General features: G+C 42.0%; 1 protein-coding gene across 7 annotated transcripts in view; it reads right to left on the reverse strand.

The window, feature by feature from the left end:
• The window catches only part of ARHGAP26 (Rho GTPase activating protein 26), a 460,619-nt gene that overhangs the window by 334,866 nt on the left and 107,422 nt on the right, over positions 1 to 18,331 (reverse strand). For 6 of the 7 annotated variants that reach the window (XR_012090832.1, XM_008014813.3, XM_038006568.2 and 3 more), the window contains exons 4-6: positions 16,515 to 16,586; positions 10,412 to 10,513; positions 1,577 to 1,687 (exon numbers count right to left, since the gene is read on the reverse strand). Coding sequence is in view for 6 of the 7 variants with exons in the window: in XM_008014813.3 (XP_008013004.1) it covers positions 1,577 to 1,687; positions 10,412 to 10,513; positions 16,515 to 16,586 (285 nt within the window). In the remaining variant the exon portion in view is untranslated. The remainder of the gene's footprint in view (positions 1 to 1,576; positions 1,688 to 10,411; positions 10,514 to 16,514; positions 16,587 to 18,331) is intronic. The other variant, XM_038006566.2, reaches the window with a different exon arrangement.

Raw genomic sequence — 18,331 nt, forward strand, 5'->3', positions numbered from 1 at the left:
AGGTTACCTAAACCCACAGAGATTCTTAAGGGGGTGGAGAGGTTTGGGTGGGGCCACCTTGTCATGGTGCTAAGGATCACCTACTCTCTTCCAGCGTGCATTGCTTCCAGGCCGGGACAGTGTGGCCGACCAGATGGCTATGTGCTAGAGGGCAAAGAGTTGGAGTTCTATCTTAGGAAAATCAAGGCCCGGAAAGGCAAATAAGTCCTCATTTTGTCTTCACCCGTGTAATAAAGGTGTTTATTGTTCTGTTCAAAAAAAAACAAAAACAAAAACAAAAATCCATCCCAAAAGTCTATAAATTAGACATGGGGTACAGAACATTCTTTACTAGAAAGAGTGGCCATTTCTTTCAGTTTCTTATAGTTTTATTCTTATTTGCTTAAGAAAATTATCCTTTCTTGGTCAGGCGCGGTGGCTCACGCCTATAATCCCAGCACTTTGGGAGGCCAAGAGAGGCGGATCACGAGGTCAGGAGATGGAGACCATTCTGGCCAACATGGTGAAACCCCGTCTCTACTAAAAATACAAAAATTAGCCAGGCATGGTGGTGCGTGCCTGTAGTCCCAGCTACTCAGGAGGCTGAGGCAGGAGAATCACTTGAACCCGGGAGGCAGAGGCTGCAGTGAGCTGAGACTGCGCCATTGCACTCCAGCCTGAGGGACAGAGCGAGACTCTGTCTCAAAGAAAAAAAAAGAAAAAAGAAAATTATCCTTTCTTGAATCTAGGTAGAGAATCTTATTTGTACAGAAATGCCAGGCTTGAGTCTAAATCAGAGGCTGCATTTTGGCTGGAAAATCCACGGTCTGTAAGAGTTTAAAATTGAGGTCCACACACTATTTTGGTGTATCCGTAAAGTCTTCCTGCTGTGGATTCTCCACACCAGTGACCCACCCAGTGGAGTGGAGTGGCACCACGTCCAAACGAAACCACAACCATGCTGGTGTGGCCTAAAGTCAGGCTTTTCCCACAATGCAATATTCATGTTCACTGGGACACTGTAAAAGTCCAAATTCCATCAAGGTCCACTCAGCAGAGTCTCTATGTTGCTCTGTTTATAACAAATCCATGTGAGAAATCCATATGAGAAACTTTATATAGCACCTTTTAATACCTGAATGGGGTGAGAAGGAGCTTTGAACCACAAGGTAAAAAGAGAAATGTACTATGTCTTTGGGTGACTACTAAATCTGAATTATTTGAGGCAGAGAAGAAGGGTAGGAAAGAGGAGGGAAGTTAAGGTATAATCACTATTTCATGGCAAGATAAAGAACTCCTCCCCTCTGGACTCCCATTTCCACTCTATCCACCTGAAAATCATACGGCACATCACTGGGTAGCTAGAGGAAAGAATGACTGCTGGACGCTCTGTCTCCATTGCTGTGCGTTGTACAGGAATGGCTGCTGGGAAGAATCCAGGGCAGCCAGGCTGACCAAGCACTGATACTTACAGAAGGCACAGCATCAGGGCTGCTCAACCTCTTCATCAACAACTTAGAGCATTTTGTAATCCACTACTAGTTAGAGTGAGAAATGAATGTTTGGGTACATCATTAAACCCTGAATATCTACTTACGGGCTCCACAAACTCAAACATCTTTCTCTCTTGGACTTCCTGCACCTTGAAGACATATTCCAGGGATACTTCATAGAAATGCTGCCGGACCAGGTCCACTTGGCTGTCTGCCTACAAACAAGATGGAATTTAAGAGAAAAATCAAGTCACTACCCAAGGATAGCATTCTGAAAGCAGATCAGAAAAAAAAAATCTCTGGAGATAAATTTCAAAAACAAATCAAATAGCATTACACAGAAGAAGAAGAACTATAGTACCATTTCACTATGCAAAAGTATACTGAAACATCATGTTATACAACTTAAATACATACAATTTTTTTAAAACAAAACAAAAAGCTTTCTAATGAGATTATTGGTTTAAAAAGGTAAATGTATACAGGGAACTCAAACAACTCAACAGAAAAAAAAAACCCCACAAATAATACGATTAAAAAGTGGGCAGAAGATCTGAACAGACATTTCTCAAAAGAAGACATACAAATGGCCAAAGGGTACATTAAAAAATGCTCAACATCACTAATCATCAGCGAAATGAAAGTCAAAACCAAAATGAGATATCATCTGAACCCAGTTACAATGGCTATGATCAAGATTAAAAGTAGCGAATGCTGGTAAGGATGGGGAGAAAAGGGAACTGATGGTGGGAATGTAAATTAGTACAACTATTATGGAAAACAGTACGGAGATTTCTCAAAAAGCAAAAAATAGTACTACCATATAATCCAGTAATCCCACTACTTGGTATTTATCCAAAGAAAAGGGAATCACTCTATCAAAGGGATACCTGTACTCCCATGTTTATTGCAGCACTAGTCACAACAGCCAAGATATGAAGTGAACCTAAGTGTTCAACGGATGAATGGATAAATACACACACACGGACTGCTATTCAGTCATGAAAAAGAATGGAATTCTGCAGCAACATAGATGGAACTGGAGCTCATGTCAAGTGAAGGCACAGAAAAACTGATATCCCATGTTCTCATTCATATGTAGGTGCTAAAAAAGGGGATCTCAAGGAAGTAAAAAGTAGAATGATAGTTATCAGAGGTTAAGAAAGGGGTGGGAGTTGGGAGTGGTGGTTCATGCCTGTAATCCCAGCACTTTGGGAGGCCGAGGCAGGTGGATCACGAGGTCACGAGTTCGAGACCAGCCTGGCCAACATGGTGAAACCCCATCTCTACTAAAAATAAAAAAAATTAGCTGGGTGTGGTAGCACACACCTGTAATCCCAGCTACTTGGGAGGCTGAGGCAGGAAAATCACTTGAACCCAGGAGGCGGAGGTTGCAGTGAGCCAAGGGCGTGCCACTGCACTCCAGCCTGGCAACAGAACAAGACACTGTCTCAAAAAAAAAAAAAAAAGGAGGGGGTAGGAAGGATGAAGAGAGGTTGCTTAATGGGTACAAAAATACAGTTAGATAGAAGGAATAAGTTCTAGTATTTCATAACACAGTAGGATGACTATGGTTAACTGATGTATGGTGTATATTTCATAAAAGCTAGAAGATATGAAATGTTCCCAACACAAAGAAATGATAAATGTTCGAGGTGATAGATACCCTAAATACCTTCATTTGATCATTACACCTTCTAGGAATGTATCAAAATAGCATACATGCCCCATAAGTATGTATGATTACGTATCAACCAAAAAGGTGAGTGAGTGAGCCAAATGGACATCATATTAGCCCAAATAGTATGCCACATGTTAAAAGTAATCAAATCTAACAAACAAAACAGAAATAAGAATAATGATAATGGTTACCTGAGCACTAACTTTGTGCCAGGAACCATGCCCATAGCTGTACCTACATTACCTTATTTAATTCTCATTAATTTTAATTATTTAATCTTCACTACATGCCTAGAAAAGAGATATTATCTGTATCTCTAACATACAGGAAGAAAATATAATCCACTGACATTAAGGAATACGACTAAGGTAACACCGCTAGTATAATGCAGACCTGGGATTTCTGTCCTGGTGGATCTGCCCCTAAGGCCCTTGGATCATCCTGAAACCACCAGTCTCCACTGTTTCGCCATACTCTGGGGCAAGCTGGGTTCCATGGGAGACAGATTCTTACAGTGAAAAAGAAATTCCTGCAGAGTCATACTCATCCAGGCCTTTCTAATGCACAAAACAAACTGTCAGAGGGCAGGGAATCTCAGAAAAGGCCATGTTCACAGAAGTCCCAAATACTTTCTTTGTGATAAGAACAACAGTTTACTACAAGCAGAGACATTTCAACACTCTCTCTCAATTTCACTTCTCCCTCTGTGCAGGCATGTGTCCAGGACAGGCCAACGAGCGGGTACAATTAAACCACTGATCTGGGATCTGGCACCCAGGGAGAAACTCCAAGCATGGAGTTGCAAGATGCTATGCTGGGAAGTATCTCAACTCTCACTGTAAAGCTCTAAACCTTTCCATAATGTGTCTGTGTCAACTCAATCCTTTAAAGCAGATAATCAAACTGAAAGCATATTTCAATGGCAAAACACTAAAGTGAATATATATTTTTAATATAAATGAATATCCTGCTAGTAAGAAACAAAACACTGTTTCCCTTAGAAATGACACAGTCAGAAACCATTCCACAACGCCCTTTACTAAGACACAGCTCCCAAAGGCATATTTCTTTGAGTGTTCCTTTGTCAACATTCCTACAGAAGAAACTCAGAACAGACCCTTACTTCCATTATACCAAATACAATATGCAACTTGGACATCTTAAGAGTTTAGCAAATCATCTATCCGTTCCACCATCATGAGCGAAAGAAATTTCCTTCCTGGAACTTAGAGCGTAGTAAAGAAAAGAGACATTAGTCAAGTAAGTAAATTAAGAGAAAACCACAAGCTCTGGTAAAACACAAGATGTTATAAAACACCCTGAAAGAATATATTCAGCTCTCTCACACTAGCAACTTCCTCCCACGGCAATGGACATTCTCATACTCAAAAGCCAGTCTGCTGAGTAACTGCTGGATCAAACTAATCTGAAAGGCTAAGACTGGGGGCATTTTCTAAGGCTCCCAAGCAGGGAAAAGAGATATCTGAGTACTGATAAATCTTTATTTGGAGACAGGTTTCAGAAGGTCCTGCACCCTACTCACCACCACCAACCCCTGCATCGTGTGGCTGCTGAGACAACTGGGCTGATACACCTTCCAACCAGGCTCCTGCTGCTAAGCCCCATGTGTTCCTGTAGCCTTTGATCTCCTTGTAGCACAAATCCAACATGCTCACACGGAGAGATGCATCTACTCCCGACCACTCCACACACCTCACAGCTTCTCTCTGCCTGGGCTTGCCAACTGACACTGCGAGTGGAGGGGGGAAACAGAAGAAATCATTATGAAAATCTGCAAAGGCAGGGATGAAGGATCCAGAAGGAAATTCCTGAGCAAAACAGAATTGACTCCCACATCAGAGAGCTGCCCAAGTGCAAGCTCCAGTTCTACAATGTCCTAGCTGGTGAGATCTGCTCAAGCCATTGACCTCCTTTAGAAGATGGAGATAATATCAGCCCTTGCTTCAGAGTAGTGTTTCCAAGAGAAAATGGGCCAAATGATGTAAACCATTTGAAAACTGGAAAATGTACGGTGCGTGTCGGTGGTTGCTGTCACCAGGCACTTCAGAACACAAGGGTCTCACTTCCTGCTCTACCCTCAAATAGCCACATCACCTCTGAGCTACTACACTTCTCTCCTAACTGGTCTCTCTGTCTTCATTCTCTCCCCATCCCAATTCACTCTGCACCCAGGAGCCAGAATATCTTCCTTAATATCTAAACCAGATGGTCTCATGGCCCCTTTGAGGGCTTCCCATGGCCTCTACCATGGTCTGCAAGACGCTGTGTAATCTGCCCAACCCTCCAGCCTCACCTCCTCCCAACCTAACCCACTGTCACCATGCTCCAGCCACTCTGGTCTCTTTCCTGTCCTCTAACACTCCAAACCTCTTTCTTTCCCACAACCTTTGCACCTGGTGTTCCTTCTGCCCAAAAACCTCTTCTCCTAGATAAATACACATTTTAACTTCAACATACACTAAGAAATACTTTTTATATTATGACTCAATAAACACACATTTATAATGGTTAAGTGCAATGCACTTACATATTTTTTTTTTTAAGATGGAGTTTCGCTCTTGTTGCCCAGGCTGGAGTACAATGGCATGAATACAGCTCACTGCAACCTCCGCCTCCCAGGTTCAAGATATTCTCCTGCCTCAGCCTTCCCGAGTAGCTGGGATTATAGTCATGCACCACCAATTTTGTATTTTTAGTAGAAATGGGATTTCTCCACCTTGGTCAGGCTGGTCTCAAATTCCCAACCTCAGGCGATCCACCCGCCTCGGCCTCCCAAAGTGCTGGGATTACAGGCATGAACCACCATGCCCAGCCTCATATTTTTTATTCTATTTTAGCCTACCCTATTTCACGACCCAATAATTGTGATTTTGCGACACACTTACAGCCTGAAGAATATTGTCGTGGCCTTTCATTAGCTCATGCCTTCTGGGCTCAGTTTAAATATTACCTCTTTATAGGAGAAGCTTTCATTGACTATATTATTTTAAATAGGATACCAGGAAATCTCTATCTCATCTCCCAATTTAAACTCTTATCTATTCCTTTCTGGAGACAGAGTCTTACTCTGTTGCCCAGGCTGGAGTGGAGTGGCATGATCTCAGCTCACTGCAAACTCCACCTCCTGGGTTCAAGTGATCATCCTGCCTCAGCTTCCCAAGTAGCTGGGATTACAGGCACGCGCCACCACATACACCTAATTTTTTTTGTATTTTCAGTAGAAACAGGGCTTCGCCTTGTTGGCTAGGCTGATCTTGCACTCCTGACCTCAGGTGATCTGCCCGCCTTGGCCTCCCAAAGTGCTGGGATTACAGGCATGAACCACTGTGCCTGGCCTATTCCTTTCTTGTCTTGTGTATAGACTACTAGAATATAAAGTCCAAGAGAACAAAGACCTTATCTAATTTTTTCATTTTCTCCTCCAGTGCTCAGAATGGTGTATGGCCCATAATAAATGTTCAACAGATGCATGGAGAATGAATGACTTGATTCCCACGTGGCCATCAGTCAGCACCAAAGGCATGTCCTGGCAGTGACCCAGAACTAAGAACAAATGCATAACTCAATGCATTCCCAAAGGAAAAGGAAGAAGCAATCCCAAGTGCAACGTTACGTTTCTCTTGCCAATGCCCCTGCTTGGTGTGGGCCACGGAATCCATCACATCCTTGAGCCCCCTATAATGGAATTATAAGCCAGGATTCCAATCCACCCTGTAGACCACTCAAGACAGTTTTCCTGACTGCCACTCGAGAAGCTATAAATCTACTGGCTTGTCTAAACCCATCAACCATTCTGTGCTTCTTGTAAAAGAGACTTCCTCCTATATCGTAATTTCCATGAAAGAAGATCCTTCATTTCACCTTCTACAAAACACCCAGTGCCTGGACAGACTGCTGCAGAAGCGTCCAATGAGTATTTGTTGAATGAATGACTACTGTTTTTGAAGCAAACTTTTTTACCATTCAAAACTACACATTTGTTTAAATCATCCACTAGATGGCAGTGCCATTCCACATCACTGCCTGTAGTTTCTACTTTCAGGGATCTAGGGATGGGCTGGAATTTAAAAGCATTCCGTGCTAGCAATCAGGGAACAACTCTGGATAATCAAAGTGGAAGGTTTCATCAAAGGTGTACCAGGTGCTCAACAATGTTCCTAAAAGCTGAATTTTTAATAAATGTGAAGAAAATGATCACTACATAGCTGAACACCTTGAGCAAAACACCTGACCTCTGCAAGAAACCCAGTTCCTTCACCAAGTGTAATTCCAGAAAGTTGAAATGGATGATCACTAAGGTCCTTCCCTCTCTCCGATTCTATGTTATGACACTGGCACTAAATAACAATGGTCAGCATCCCTCCCCAGATAGAGACATAGAAAAGCAAACTGGGTGAAGGGAAAGGGCCACACAGCCAGTGCTGGGGTTGACTCGCTACCACTAAGCTATTTATCCTGAGTCTCGGTTTCCTCATGTGTAAAACCGAGTAATAACCACATCTATACCTCTTAGGGTGAGGATTCCAGAAGATTCCATGTAAAGTGCTTAACACCATACCTGGGCCATAAATATGCATTCAACAAATGTTTCCCTATATTGTAGTTGCTACTGATGTGGTTACTGACAGTAGTAATATCATCACTGTTCTTTTTGTTTGTTTTTGATTTTTGGCTTTTGGTTTTTTTTGAGACAGTCTCACTCTTTCGCCAGGCTGGAGAGAAGTGGCGCAATCTCGGCTCACTGCAACCTCCGCCTCCCGGGTTCAAGTAATTCTCCTGCCTCAGCCTCCTGAGTAGCTGGGACTACAGGCATCTGCCACCATGCCCAGCTAATTTTTGTATTTTTAGTACAGACGGGGTTTCACCATGTTGGCCAGAATGGTCTCGATCTCTTTACCTCTTTACTGTTAGATTTTTATACAGTTTAATTTAGTTCAGGTACAACTAAAAAGCAATGCCTGAGAACTTACCTGAACAGATCAGAACCTGCAAGATCCGCAACCTAATCCTCACACTCAAAGTACTTAGAAAGTATGACTAGGTCAAAGATAAGAACATAAAGGACTATAATAAAAGAGCATAATGGAAAACATCCACTGAAATATAGAACTGTCAAAGTCGGAATAGTGGCATCCAATTTGAGAACAGAAAATGGAGCAAACAGGCCAATCATAAGGATATTTACACATTTTATATTAAACATAAAATACTTTATATTTGAGCAGCAGTTATATTTGCCTTCTCATGCATAACATAAGTAGGACATGAGTATTTAACGAATAAAGGAAATAAAGCTTAGAGAGTCTAAGTAATTTGCCCCAGGTCACAGAGTAAATATATGGCAGAGAAGGTTTTGAGGCAAAGTATACTCTTTGCCAGCCCAGTGTTCTAGTCCCTACACTGTGGTAATTCAGAGGGCATTTACAGCCCTAAAAGAAAACGCTGGACTCATTCCAGACCAAGTCTGCAATGTCTGACCATGGAATGATCTGGTGGAGAAGTACCTTTGTTCTAGAGAGTGCCATGCCCACAGGGTAAGTGTGCTGTGGGCCTCCCAGATTCAGTAGGTGCTAGAATAATCACACACCTGCTCAACTCTGAATACTCCGAATATCTGCACTAATGATGCATAGCCATCAAATCCATAATTTATGCCTACTTGGAAACTGGAGAGCTGGGCAAACCTGGTCATTGTGAAGCACAGCCAAAAAGCCTTTCTTTAAATATAAATTAGTTTCCAAATCCTAAATGCCAAGTGATGCCAGAAGAATAACTAAACAGTGAGGGTATCAAGACAGATTCTAAATGGAATCCCATATTTACCGTGGACTATCTGCGTCTTTGGGATAGGGCCCATATCCTCATGTCAAGTTGGGATAGCCTTTATATCCCATGAAAACAAGATTTTTTTTTTTTTTTTTTTTTTGGTTTTTCAATCCCATTTGACAAGATTTGCCTGAGTAGCTATGCCACTTCAAGAAGCACTTCCTCTGCTTTTGCTTCTTTTTCCCTACTCAGGCACAAGATCTTCAAGGATAAATTAGCATTTTCTACTTTGTAAAGCACACACCCAATAGTCAATGCTATTTATTGGCTGGCCAAAAACTGATCTACAAAGTCCATTATAAACATTTGTTGCTGCTACAGTTGTCATTGTTGTTAAGTAACGGTCCTCATCACTACTCTAAAAACTGGATTAAATACTCACTTCAAAGCAAAGAGTTCTGAGAACACCACATTCCCATCCCAAGATGTGTAACCAATTGTGGTTGGGAGGGGATTGAACTCCACCATCTCCTGAGTTACTCCAACCTTTCAACCTCTGCCTCTAATTGTCCTCATATAACTTTCACCTAGCAGAAGTACTGGCATGGTATCTGCTCAAAAAGAATGAAAATTTAAAAACAAGGGCCGGCCTGGAAGCCACAGTAGCCTCTTTTGGCAAAAATATCATGAGAGAGGTCAAGCAAACTGTTGAGTTAAATGACATTTTTAAAGCCAAAAGTGAGGTTCTACTAGGAAACTCCCTGTCTCCAAGAAGCATAAACTCCCTTAAACATGCCAGTCTTCATGAACTAAATAAAAATGGTCACAGCTCCATGGCTGCGAGGGCTCCATCATTTTTCTTTCCAAGTGAACTACTTTTTAAAAGATACCACGCAAACCCAGAAAAATCAAGTGCAAATTTAAGAATGTATTTTCTTGAAACAACATTACCAAAGCAGAAAACATATACAGGATAATAAAGCACCGCTTTTTAAAAAAAGAAAGTAGACTAATGTCAAGTGCTGGTTGAAATAATGAAAAAATTAATATTAAGGAAGGATAACCAAAGTGTTTGAGATGCTAACATTTCAAATCACTGATAAAAGGCAGGAAGTCAAAAGGTAAAGTAACAGAATGCAGAATTAAGGCCAAGGGTGAGAGAAACAGGAAAAGAACTGTCAGTATGAAATGAAGACATCTAGCAATCAGGGCAGCCCAACAAGGAGGTGGTCATCTCAGCCAGCAGCATGTTCCACCTTGACAGGTGGGAAAACTACAAACAGTGGACTGGGATGGGAGGACACAAAGGCAATCCAGGCATCAGGCATTGGATGAGGGATCAGGAGCAATCCCCTGGCTTCCCAGGTCTCTTCTAACCCTAAGATTTTCTAGCAAAGAGCAACCAGCACATATCCACAGCATCAGGTACAAATTGAACACTTTATTCAGGATACTAAATAAAGCCTCTTACCTCCTGAAGCTGAGATTCTTTCTTTTTGGAAGACAAATTCAAGTGTTTTTCTAAGATGCCACAATACTTTTCTGTCTCTTTGTCATACTTCTTTTTGGCTTCCTGGCAAAAAAAAAAAAAAAAGAGAGAAAAGAAAAAGAGTAACACGTTGCAGGAATAAAAGCAGCCTCTATCTCTCAAGATCACATATGATGACTCGGCTCCTACTTTTCAGGTAATGCCCATTAAATCCTGCAGCCACCCATCAACAGCCCCCTGTGTTTGAGTGTCTAGCAGAGAGGCATCAACCAGTACAAGACCAGAAATGAGCTAAATATGAATATTTAATGGTGGCAAAGCCAAGATTCCCCCTCTAAGAACTTTGTGAAACAGAAATTTCTACTTTCTAACTCACAAGGATATTCAAGGCCAGAAGGCAGCCAGGGGTTGGGGGTTGGGGGGTAGCAGCAGTGGGGGTACCTATGAAGCTAACACCAAGGAAGGAAGATCTCCTTACAGCCTGAATGAGACAAGTCTAGACTAAGGCTAGACCCAGCCTTAATACTGTTGAAAAAACACTTCTTGGTATGTAAGCCTAAATATCTCTTGACACTTAATATCGCATGCAGGTCTTTAAGCTGAGGAATAATTCAAAACAACAATATTATCTTCACACAAATTTGTTTACTATGGCACCATTTATGCCAGCAAAACAAAAATAAAAGCAACAGCAGCAACATCACTGCCAAGGATAACGTTTGGCATAAAGTATGAAACATCCAATAAGCATAACTAGTCACTGGAAAACTTAAGAGAGAAAAGTAAAATAGCATTATATAAACTTGCTACATCCTACATACAGTGTGTCTACCACCCATGGACAAAGATGAGGTGGGAATTTACTTATAGGAAAATACCTGAGTTATGGTAATGGGGTAACAGTTATTTTTTTCTTCTCTTTAAGAAATTATTGGCCGCATTATGCCTTCAAAATGAAAAAAAATTACCATAGTATACATATTAATCCCTGCTCCCCACCACTGAATCATTGGGTCACTATGGTTCTATTTCTATCTCCCATTTGACAGATAAGAAAACTTGCACCCAAAGAGGTGAACTTGTAAAAAGTCACAGAGAGTGACAGAGCTGGGATTGGAGCCCAGGACAATGTGCCTCCAAAGCCCATGTTCTCCACCACAGGTGAGACAGATTGTCACAGGCAGTCTGCCTTCCTTCCACATTCCAATGGGGAGAGCAGACAAGGAGGCTGGAAGAAGGTTGGCACCGGGCTGATAAACAGGATCAAATTCACTAATTAGGTACATTATTCCTGCTTTTGACTCCTGTGGAGCCCAAATCCATAGGGATGCTTTTCTGCAACTCCAAAGCCTAGAAGAGAAAAAATATTTTCTGGCCAAATAAGGAAGCTCAGACACATCTCTTTATTCCTTTAACAAATTTATAATCAGCAACCACTCTGTGTAAGGCTCTACTTTAGGCACTACAAATATAAGACAAAAATGGTCCCAACCCTCATGGTAGAAATGTTCTAGTAGGAGAAGCATGATTAACCAGTAAATAAATAATCAGCATAATTATAGACTGCTGCAAGCACTACAAAGGAAATAAACAGGGCGCGGTCACAGAGATTCTTTAGATAGCGCACCCAGGAAAGGCATCATTTGCGGGAGGGAGCTGTGAGCTGAGACCTACATGTTAAATACAGAAGGAGCAGACTAGAGCCTTCTAGAGCAGAACTGTCAAGTGCAAATGCCCTGGGGCAGAACACTCTGAGCCAAGAAGCCATCGCCCAGAGCCCTGACAAGCTCCGCCATGTCAGAATACCACTCATCTGGCACATGCTCACAGAGTGGGCAGAATAACCATATATCCATTTTAGCTGACATATACCCATTTCCATGAATCTGAGCTTTGCTTAAAAGACTGCTCACATACAAGAACAATTAAACACTTAGCAGCAAATGAAGAAAAAGCCCGAGGACACATTACTCCTTCAAATTTGAGGAGGGTACAGGCAAGAGACTTGATTTAAGCAATTCTTTTCCATTAGTGAAACCAGCAACTTTGAACTGGGGCTCCAATTCCAAACGCTGCTCACATGTATCCACTCCCACCAGCCTTATCAGCAACGCCAAAAGGACAGTCCAGCTGGCCAGAGGTGAGAAAAAGCCAGGGAACATGAGTCACTGGCATTCTGGGACATTCTGGCAACTTGCGCCTCCACATTTCATGTTTAAGAGGACACCCAAAGTTCGAGAAAAAAATAAGGAGAAAGGGAAGCCACTTCTGTTCTGAGAAAAAAGCAATAAGACCTCTGCGACAACAAAGTACTACAGCTTAGATAATGTTCTTAAGATGGGAGAGAGTGTCCATTACTCAGGACACAAGATGGTTTTCACCTTCCAGAGAGTGTACTGTGGGGTAGTTAAGTCAAGGACTGAGTTAGAATCCTAAAATTTATTCCCAACTCAATATGGACTGGCTAGAAAACAAATCACCATCCCTCTCCAGGACTCAATATCCTTAACTAAAAATCGAGGATGATTAGATAATTGCTCAAGTTTCTTCTTTCAGCTCAAAGACCATATAATAAAATAAAAACAAGGACACCCCCTCCTCAAAGGATTTCTAGGGTTAAATGAAATAAACCACAAATAGTGCTTGGCAGGGTGCCTGCCACATGGAAAGTGCTCAATAAATGCCAGCAATGGTGGTGACAGTGGTGAGCTCATCACCTAAACCTGCCTCCTTCTTATCAAGAACACACCTGCTTTCTATCTCCCGTGTGCCATGAAGGTAACCCTCCCAAGAACCTACTACAATTGGAAATTATACATTTATTTAGATCTTTTTGTCTAATGTCTTTCACCCCAGTTACATCATAAGCATGGCAACCACACCTGCCTCGTTCTCCACCAAATATCAGGGCACAGAACAGTGCTGGCACAGAGCAGGCTCTCACATATTTTTTAAACGAATGAACTGAACCGTATGTATCCAATATAATCACTAACACTGAATGATTACATGACAAACATTGTTCTCGTGTTCAGGTAGCTATATGTTAGACACCGTTTTAAGCATTTGATAAGAGTTCGCTCACTTCTTCATAATAACTCTACGAGACAAGTTTTATTATTACCCCCATTTTAGAGATCAGGAAACAGGCATGAAGAGGTTCAGTAACCTCCCCAAGTCTACGTGCAAATGGCAGAAGTGAGATTTGGATTCAGACAGTCTAGCTGTAGACGCACTCTCTACGCTACTCTCTTATGTCTATTATACTTATTCCAGAGTCCAGCATTCCTAATGTACCTCTGATACAGGAAAAAATAATTTCCTCAAACTCAGAAATAGAAACTTAGGGCCATGGTTATGTCAAGCACCATGGGTCGTGCCCTACTCCAGAGTAGCACATTAGCATAAGAATGCCCAAGAATCTTCCTCCCTGGCAGCCTTCACACGGTGCACGCTGCAACAGGCTGTTATGGCAACCAAAGCAGCACCAGAGAGTGGAGGAGGAGGAAAAAGTAATTTTAGCATGGCACAGGCAGAGTTCAGAACCTCCACTTGGCCAATACCAAAACCACCTGAAGAGCACTTGCTGGCTCTGAGATGTTCTTGAGACTACTCCCGGGGTCACCTAGAAGTAGATCTGCTGTTTGCTTGTATGTTTTCTCTTAAATTTACATAATGTTATGATATAAATGTATGTGTGTGTGGAATGATGGAAAGGAGGCTATGCTGGGGGAAAAAATGACAAATGGGGAGGGATGAGAAATCACCCAAATGTTATCACAATTCTTCTTTAATGATCATCCAGAAGTTATTTAATAATTGATCATTATTATGGTTTAAAGAATGGGAGAACAGAGTATGCATGAGGGGAAACATGCTTTGGTGAGTGACTATTTAAATTCTTTATCCTAATATATTACCATCTATACCCCCCATGGGGGACAGTACCTCCTCCTGTCATTAAAATCACTGGTATTAAGTCCAGAGGGAGCTCACTCAGACTCTTGCCTCACCTCCTTGGTAACCATGGTAACCCCCAAGCCAGTGAGAAAAGAGGCCAGAGTGAGAGGCGTCTGTGCTCAGAAGGAGAAGTAACTACTGAAAAGATGACTCGCTTGAACCTGGGAGGCGGAGCTTGCAGTGAGCCAAGATAGCACCACTGCACTCCAGCCTGGGCAACAGAGCGAGACTCCGTCTCAAAAAAAAAGAAAAGAAAAGAAAAAGAAAGAAAAGATGACTCAACAGACAGGTCTGATCTGCCTCGGTCTCAAAGCTCTGCATAACCCCTGGAAGCCACTGCCAAGCATGTTCAAGAGTGGGGAGGCTCCAGCCTGGGCAACAGAGCGAGACTCCGTCTCAAAAAAAAAAAAAAAAAGAAAAAAAGAAAGAGTGGGGAGGCACAGGAACCAAGGCCACCAAGAGGAGGCCTGCTGGCGGGGCCTGCGCTGCCAAGAACTGAGGGAGCGTTCGCTCACGGCTTATTATCTGCCATCACTGGACTGGTTCACAGTCTGTATGAATTCTTAGTGGAATAAGACTTCGTGCAAATTGTACATTCCTTAATCTCTGATACAACACCAGTGAGTTCCTACTTCCTCATAAATGTGTAAACTAAAACAAGTAGAAAAGTACTACTATAAAACCGAGAGACAATCTTTGCCACGGTCTCTCCTTCAAACTGTGATCAACCATCCCTCTGAAAGATCCTGACTAAACATCATCTTTTGCAGGCCCTAATCACATCTATTTCCAGAAAGCAGATGCACTTAGGGGTGTGTGTGTTGTAGGGGTAAGGAATACCTCATTTTGCAACTAAGTAAAATCCAAAGTAAGAGGGTGGTGTTGCCCAAAAGTCCCTGCAGGTGGCATAAGAGACTGCAGCTGAATTGACTCACAGTTCTAGAAAAACAGGAAGGAAATGTTGGAAATCTTTTTGCTTTCATTGATTCCAGTGAAAACATCTTCCCTGTAGGTGGCCTCTAACACTCTACCGAAGGTCAAACCGGCAAGAGTTTCTTTTTTTTTTTGACACAGAGTCTTGCTCTGTTGCCCAGGTTGGAGTCAGTGGCAAGATCTCGGCTCACTGCAACCTCCGCCTTCTGGGTTCAAGCGATTCTCCTGCCTCAGCCTCCTGAGTAGCTGGGAACTACAGGCACCCACCACCATGATTTTTGTATTTTTAGTAGAGACATGGTTTCACCATATTGGTCAGGCTGGTCTTGAACTCCTGACCTCATGATCCGCCCGCCTCAGCCTCCCAAAGTGCTGGGATTACAGGCGTGAGCCACTGCGCCTGGTCTTCCTTGTGATTTATTACAGGGCAAAAGAGCCCTGGAGAATCCACCTTTTAAAAAGGAACAGGATTCCCTTTGCAGTGTCTTAAGAACACACTAGAATTAGTCAAGCTTAGGTTACAGTCCCTCCAGGTCAGTGATAACAAACGGTGATCTCTGGGATGAAGCAGGCCTGCAGATGTCATTTTTCGACCTGCACAATGTGTAATACATATTTTAAAATTATTTGCCAACAAGAAATTTCACATAAAACTGGTTTTTCAGTTTGTCTTGAAACATTTAAAGAATCAGCAACAAAAGGCCCATTTCCAGACCCAAAAAAAATCAGCTACACCTAAGTACCAGCTGCCTCCCTTTAAAGAAAGTCCCTGTACCCACAGGGCACAAATTTGTAACCCCTGCTTAGGCTGCAAGTCCTGGACCTCCACAAAATACAATTCCACAAAAACAAATGTATTCTCCAATAAAGGCAATTGTCTAAGCACACAGCTATCTATTATTATAACACAAACGAGGTGTGGTTTATACCTTTGGATGATTTGTGAACAAGTACAAAACAATTAGATAACAAAACACCAGAATGGCTGCTCCGGGGTTGACAGCTCACATTGTCGTACTTCAGTCACCCATAAAGAACTGATGAGTTGGGCTCCATAGAGTTCTCTGCCTAAGATTTTCTGAATAAGGTGGGCTTCGATTTTCTGAAGACATTCTTAGATTTTTTAAAGAAGGTGCTATGTTTTCCCGACCTCTCACCCTAAAATCCAGACCAAAGCTTGCAAAATTCTCACCTTGGCAGCCCCGATCTGTTCCTTTCGAAACTTCTCCAAGGGAGTGATGAGCACCTCGCTGGCATTCTCAATCTGGTGAAGAAAAACAGAGTAGCGGAAAGAAGACACAAAAGCAGTATCAGTAAAAAATTACAGCAGCTCCAGCACGAGATGCCTCCCCATGTCTTAAGATAAAACTTGGGTAGGCAGTGTTGTACGTGTCAACTGTTTACAACCCTTGAACTAATAGCATGTCAAATCAAAACTCATTATTTCAAAACATGATAATCTTCCTCCCATGCATGATTAATATTGATTCTTTAAAAGTAAAAATGAGGAACTCTAAAACTGTAAGCAACCATCTGAAGGGGCAGAGAGGAATTGGTGAAAGAGTGGGGTCTAAGTTACAAGCTTCAGGTGACATTTTCTTGCATATATTCATTTACCCAAGTTATAAATAAAACCTTTCAAGCCTGATTTTGTGTTGCTCTACCAAGATAGGACTAGACTAGAGCCAGGACACCTGTGGCTCCTGACTACTGGCTGCCTCTCAACTTCATCTCACAGGGCTCACCCCTCAGGTCCTGCATTCCAACCCACCAGCACTCCAATGCACCTCAAATGCACCAAACTTGTCCCACTTCAAGGCCATAGCATTTGGCTATTCCTTCAGACACTATGTTCCCAAACCCTTACAGGGACAGCTCCTTCATGTAATTAAGGTTTCAGCTTAAAGGTCACCTCTTTAGGGAGGCTTGCCTGATTACCAACATAACTCAACTTCCCTCCCCTACCAAGCATGTTCTGGTTCACCACTACACACTACACATTTATACACATATACATGCATACACACATACATAGACACACAGACACACACATATATATACATCAGTATCTTGTAAAGGCTCACTTTGCCACCACTATCCCCAAAACAAAGAAAAGTGCTGAGACAAAGGGGCACTCAAACATTTTTGAATGACTAAATGCATGAATGGATTATTTCTTGATTGACTGCCAACTGTGTGACCACGGGCAAAACATTTAACCTCTCTGGGCTCTGATTTCATCATCTGCAAAATGAGTGGGCTGAACTGTCCAGCTCTAAGATTCTATAGTCTTTTCTAAGGCAGTACAATATTTTACAGTTTTTTCTTTTAAGTCATTCATTTATCACTCTTTGCTCAACTAATTATTCCAGGAATCTCGCTGCAACAAAGCATTATTTTTCCTAAACCACACGCATGTCCACTGCAATGAAACTAACCGGGTAAATGCCAGAAGTCACAGATGGACACAGTAAAGAACTAACTGAACAATGTAAGGGACAGAAAAAGTCAAGTCTCCAAATTTATTCCCATTTGCCTTTTTCTCAATTTGGAGATCTCTTATTTCAGAAGAGTGAAATTTAAGCCTAGAGTGTTGTGGTGGTAATTTGTTTGATTTTGTTATTTTTATTGTTATTTGATGTTACTTAATCAGTTCACTTAAGACTTCTCCACAAACCATCTGCAAGTCTCTGAAGCTCACAAAGGTGGGCCAAGCCCCTAAGTCAATGATTCTCAACCTTAACTACACAGGAGAATCACCTGGAAAGCTTTTAAAATTCCTATGTTTAGGCTACACTCCAACTAACTCAGAATCCCTGGACTTATTTAGTCCAAGACATCAGTATTTTTCAAACTCCCCAAGTTAAATCCAGTGGACATCCATGATTGAGAATGCAGTCCCAAGTAGCCGATTATAATATGAAAGTGCTCATCTGCTCACCTGGGAATCAGGATACCCAAGTCCTTCTCCCAGCCATACTACTACTTGCTATCAGCCTTAATAAGACC

Source organism: Chlorocebus sabaeus, chromosome 23, assembly GCF_047675955.1.
Source record: "Chlorocebus sabaeus isolate Y175 chromosome 23, mChlSab1.0.hap1, whole genome shotgun sequence".
NCBI classification, from domain to species: Eukaryota; Metazoa; Chordata; class Mammalia; order Primates; family Cercopithecidae; genus Chlorocebus; species Chlorocebus sabaeus.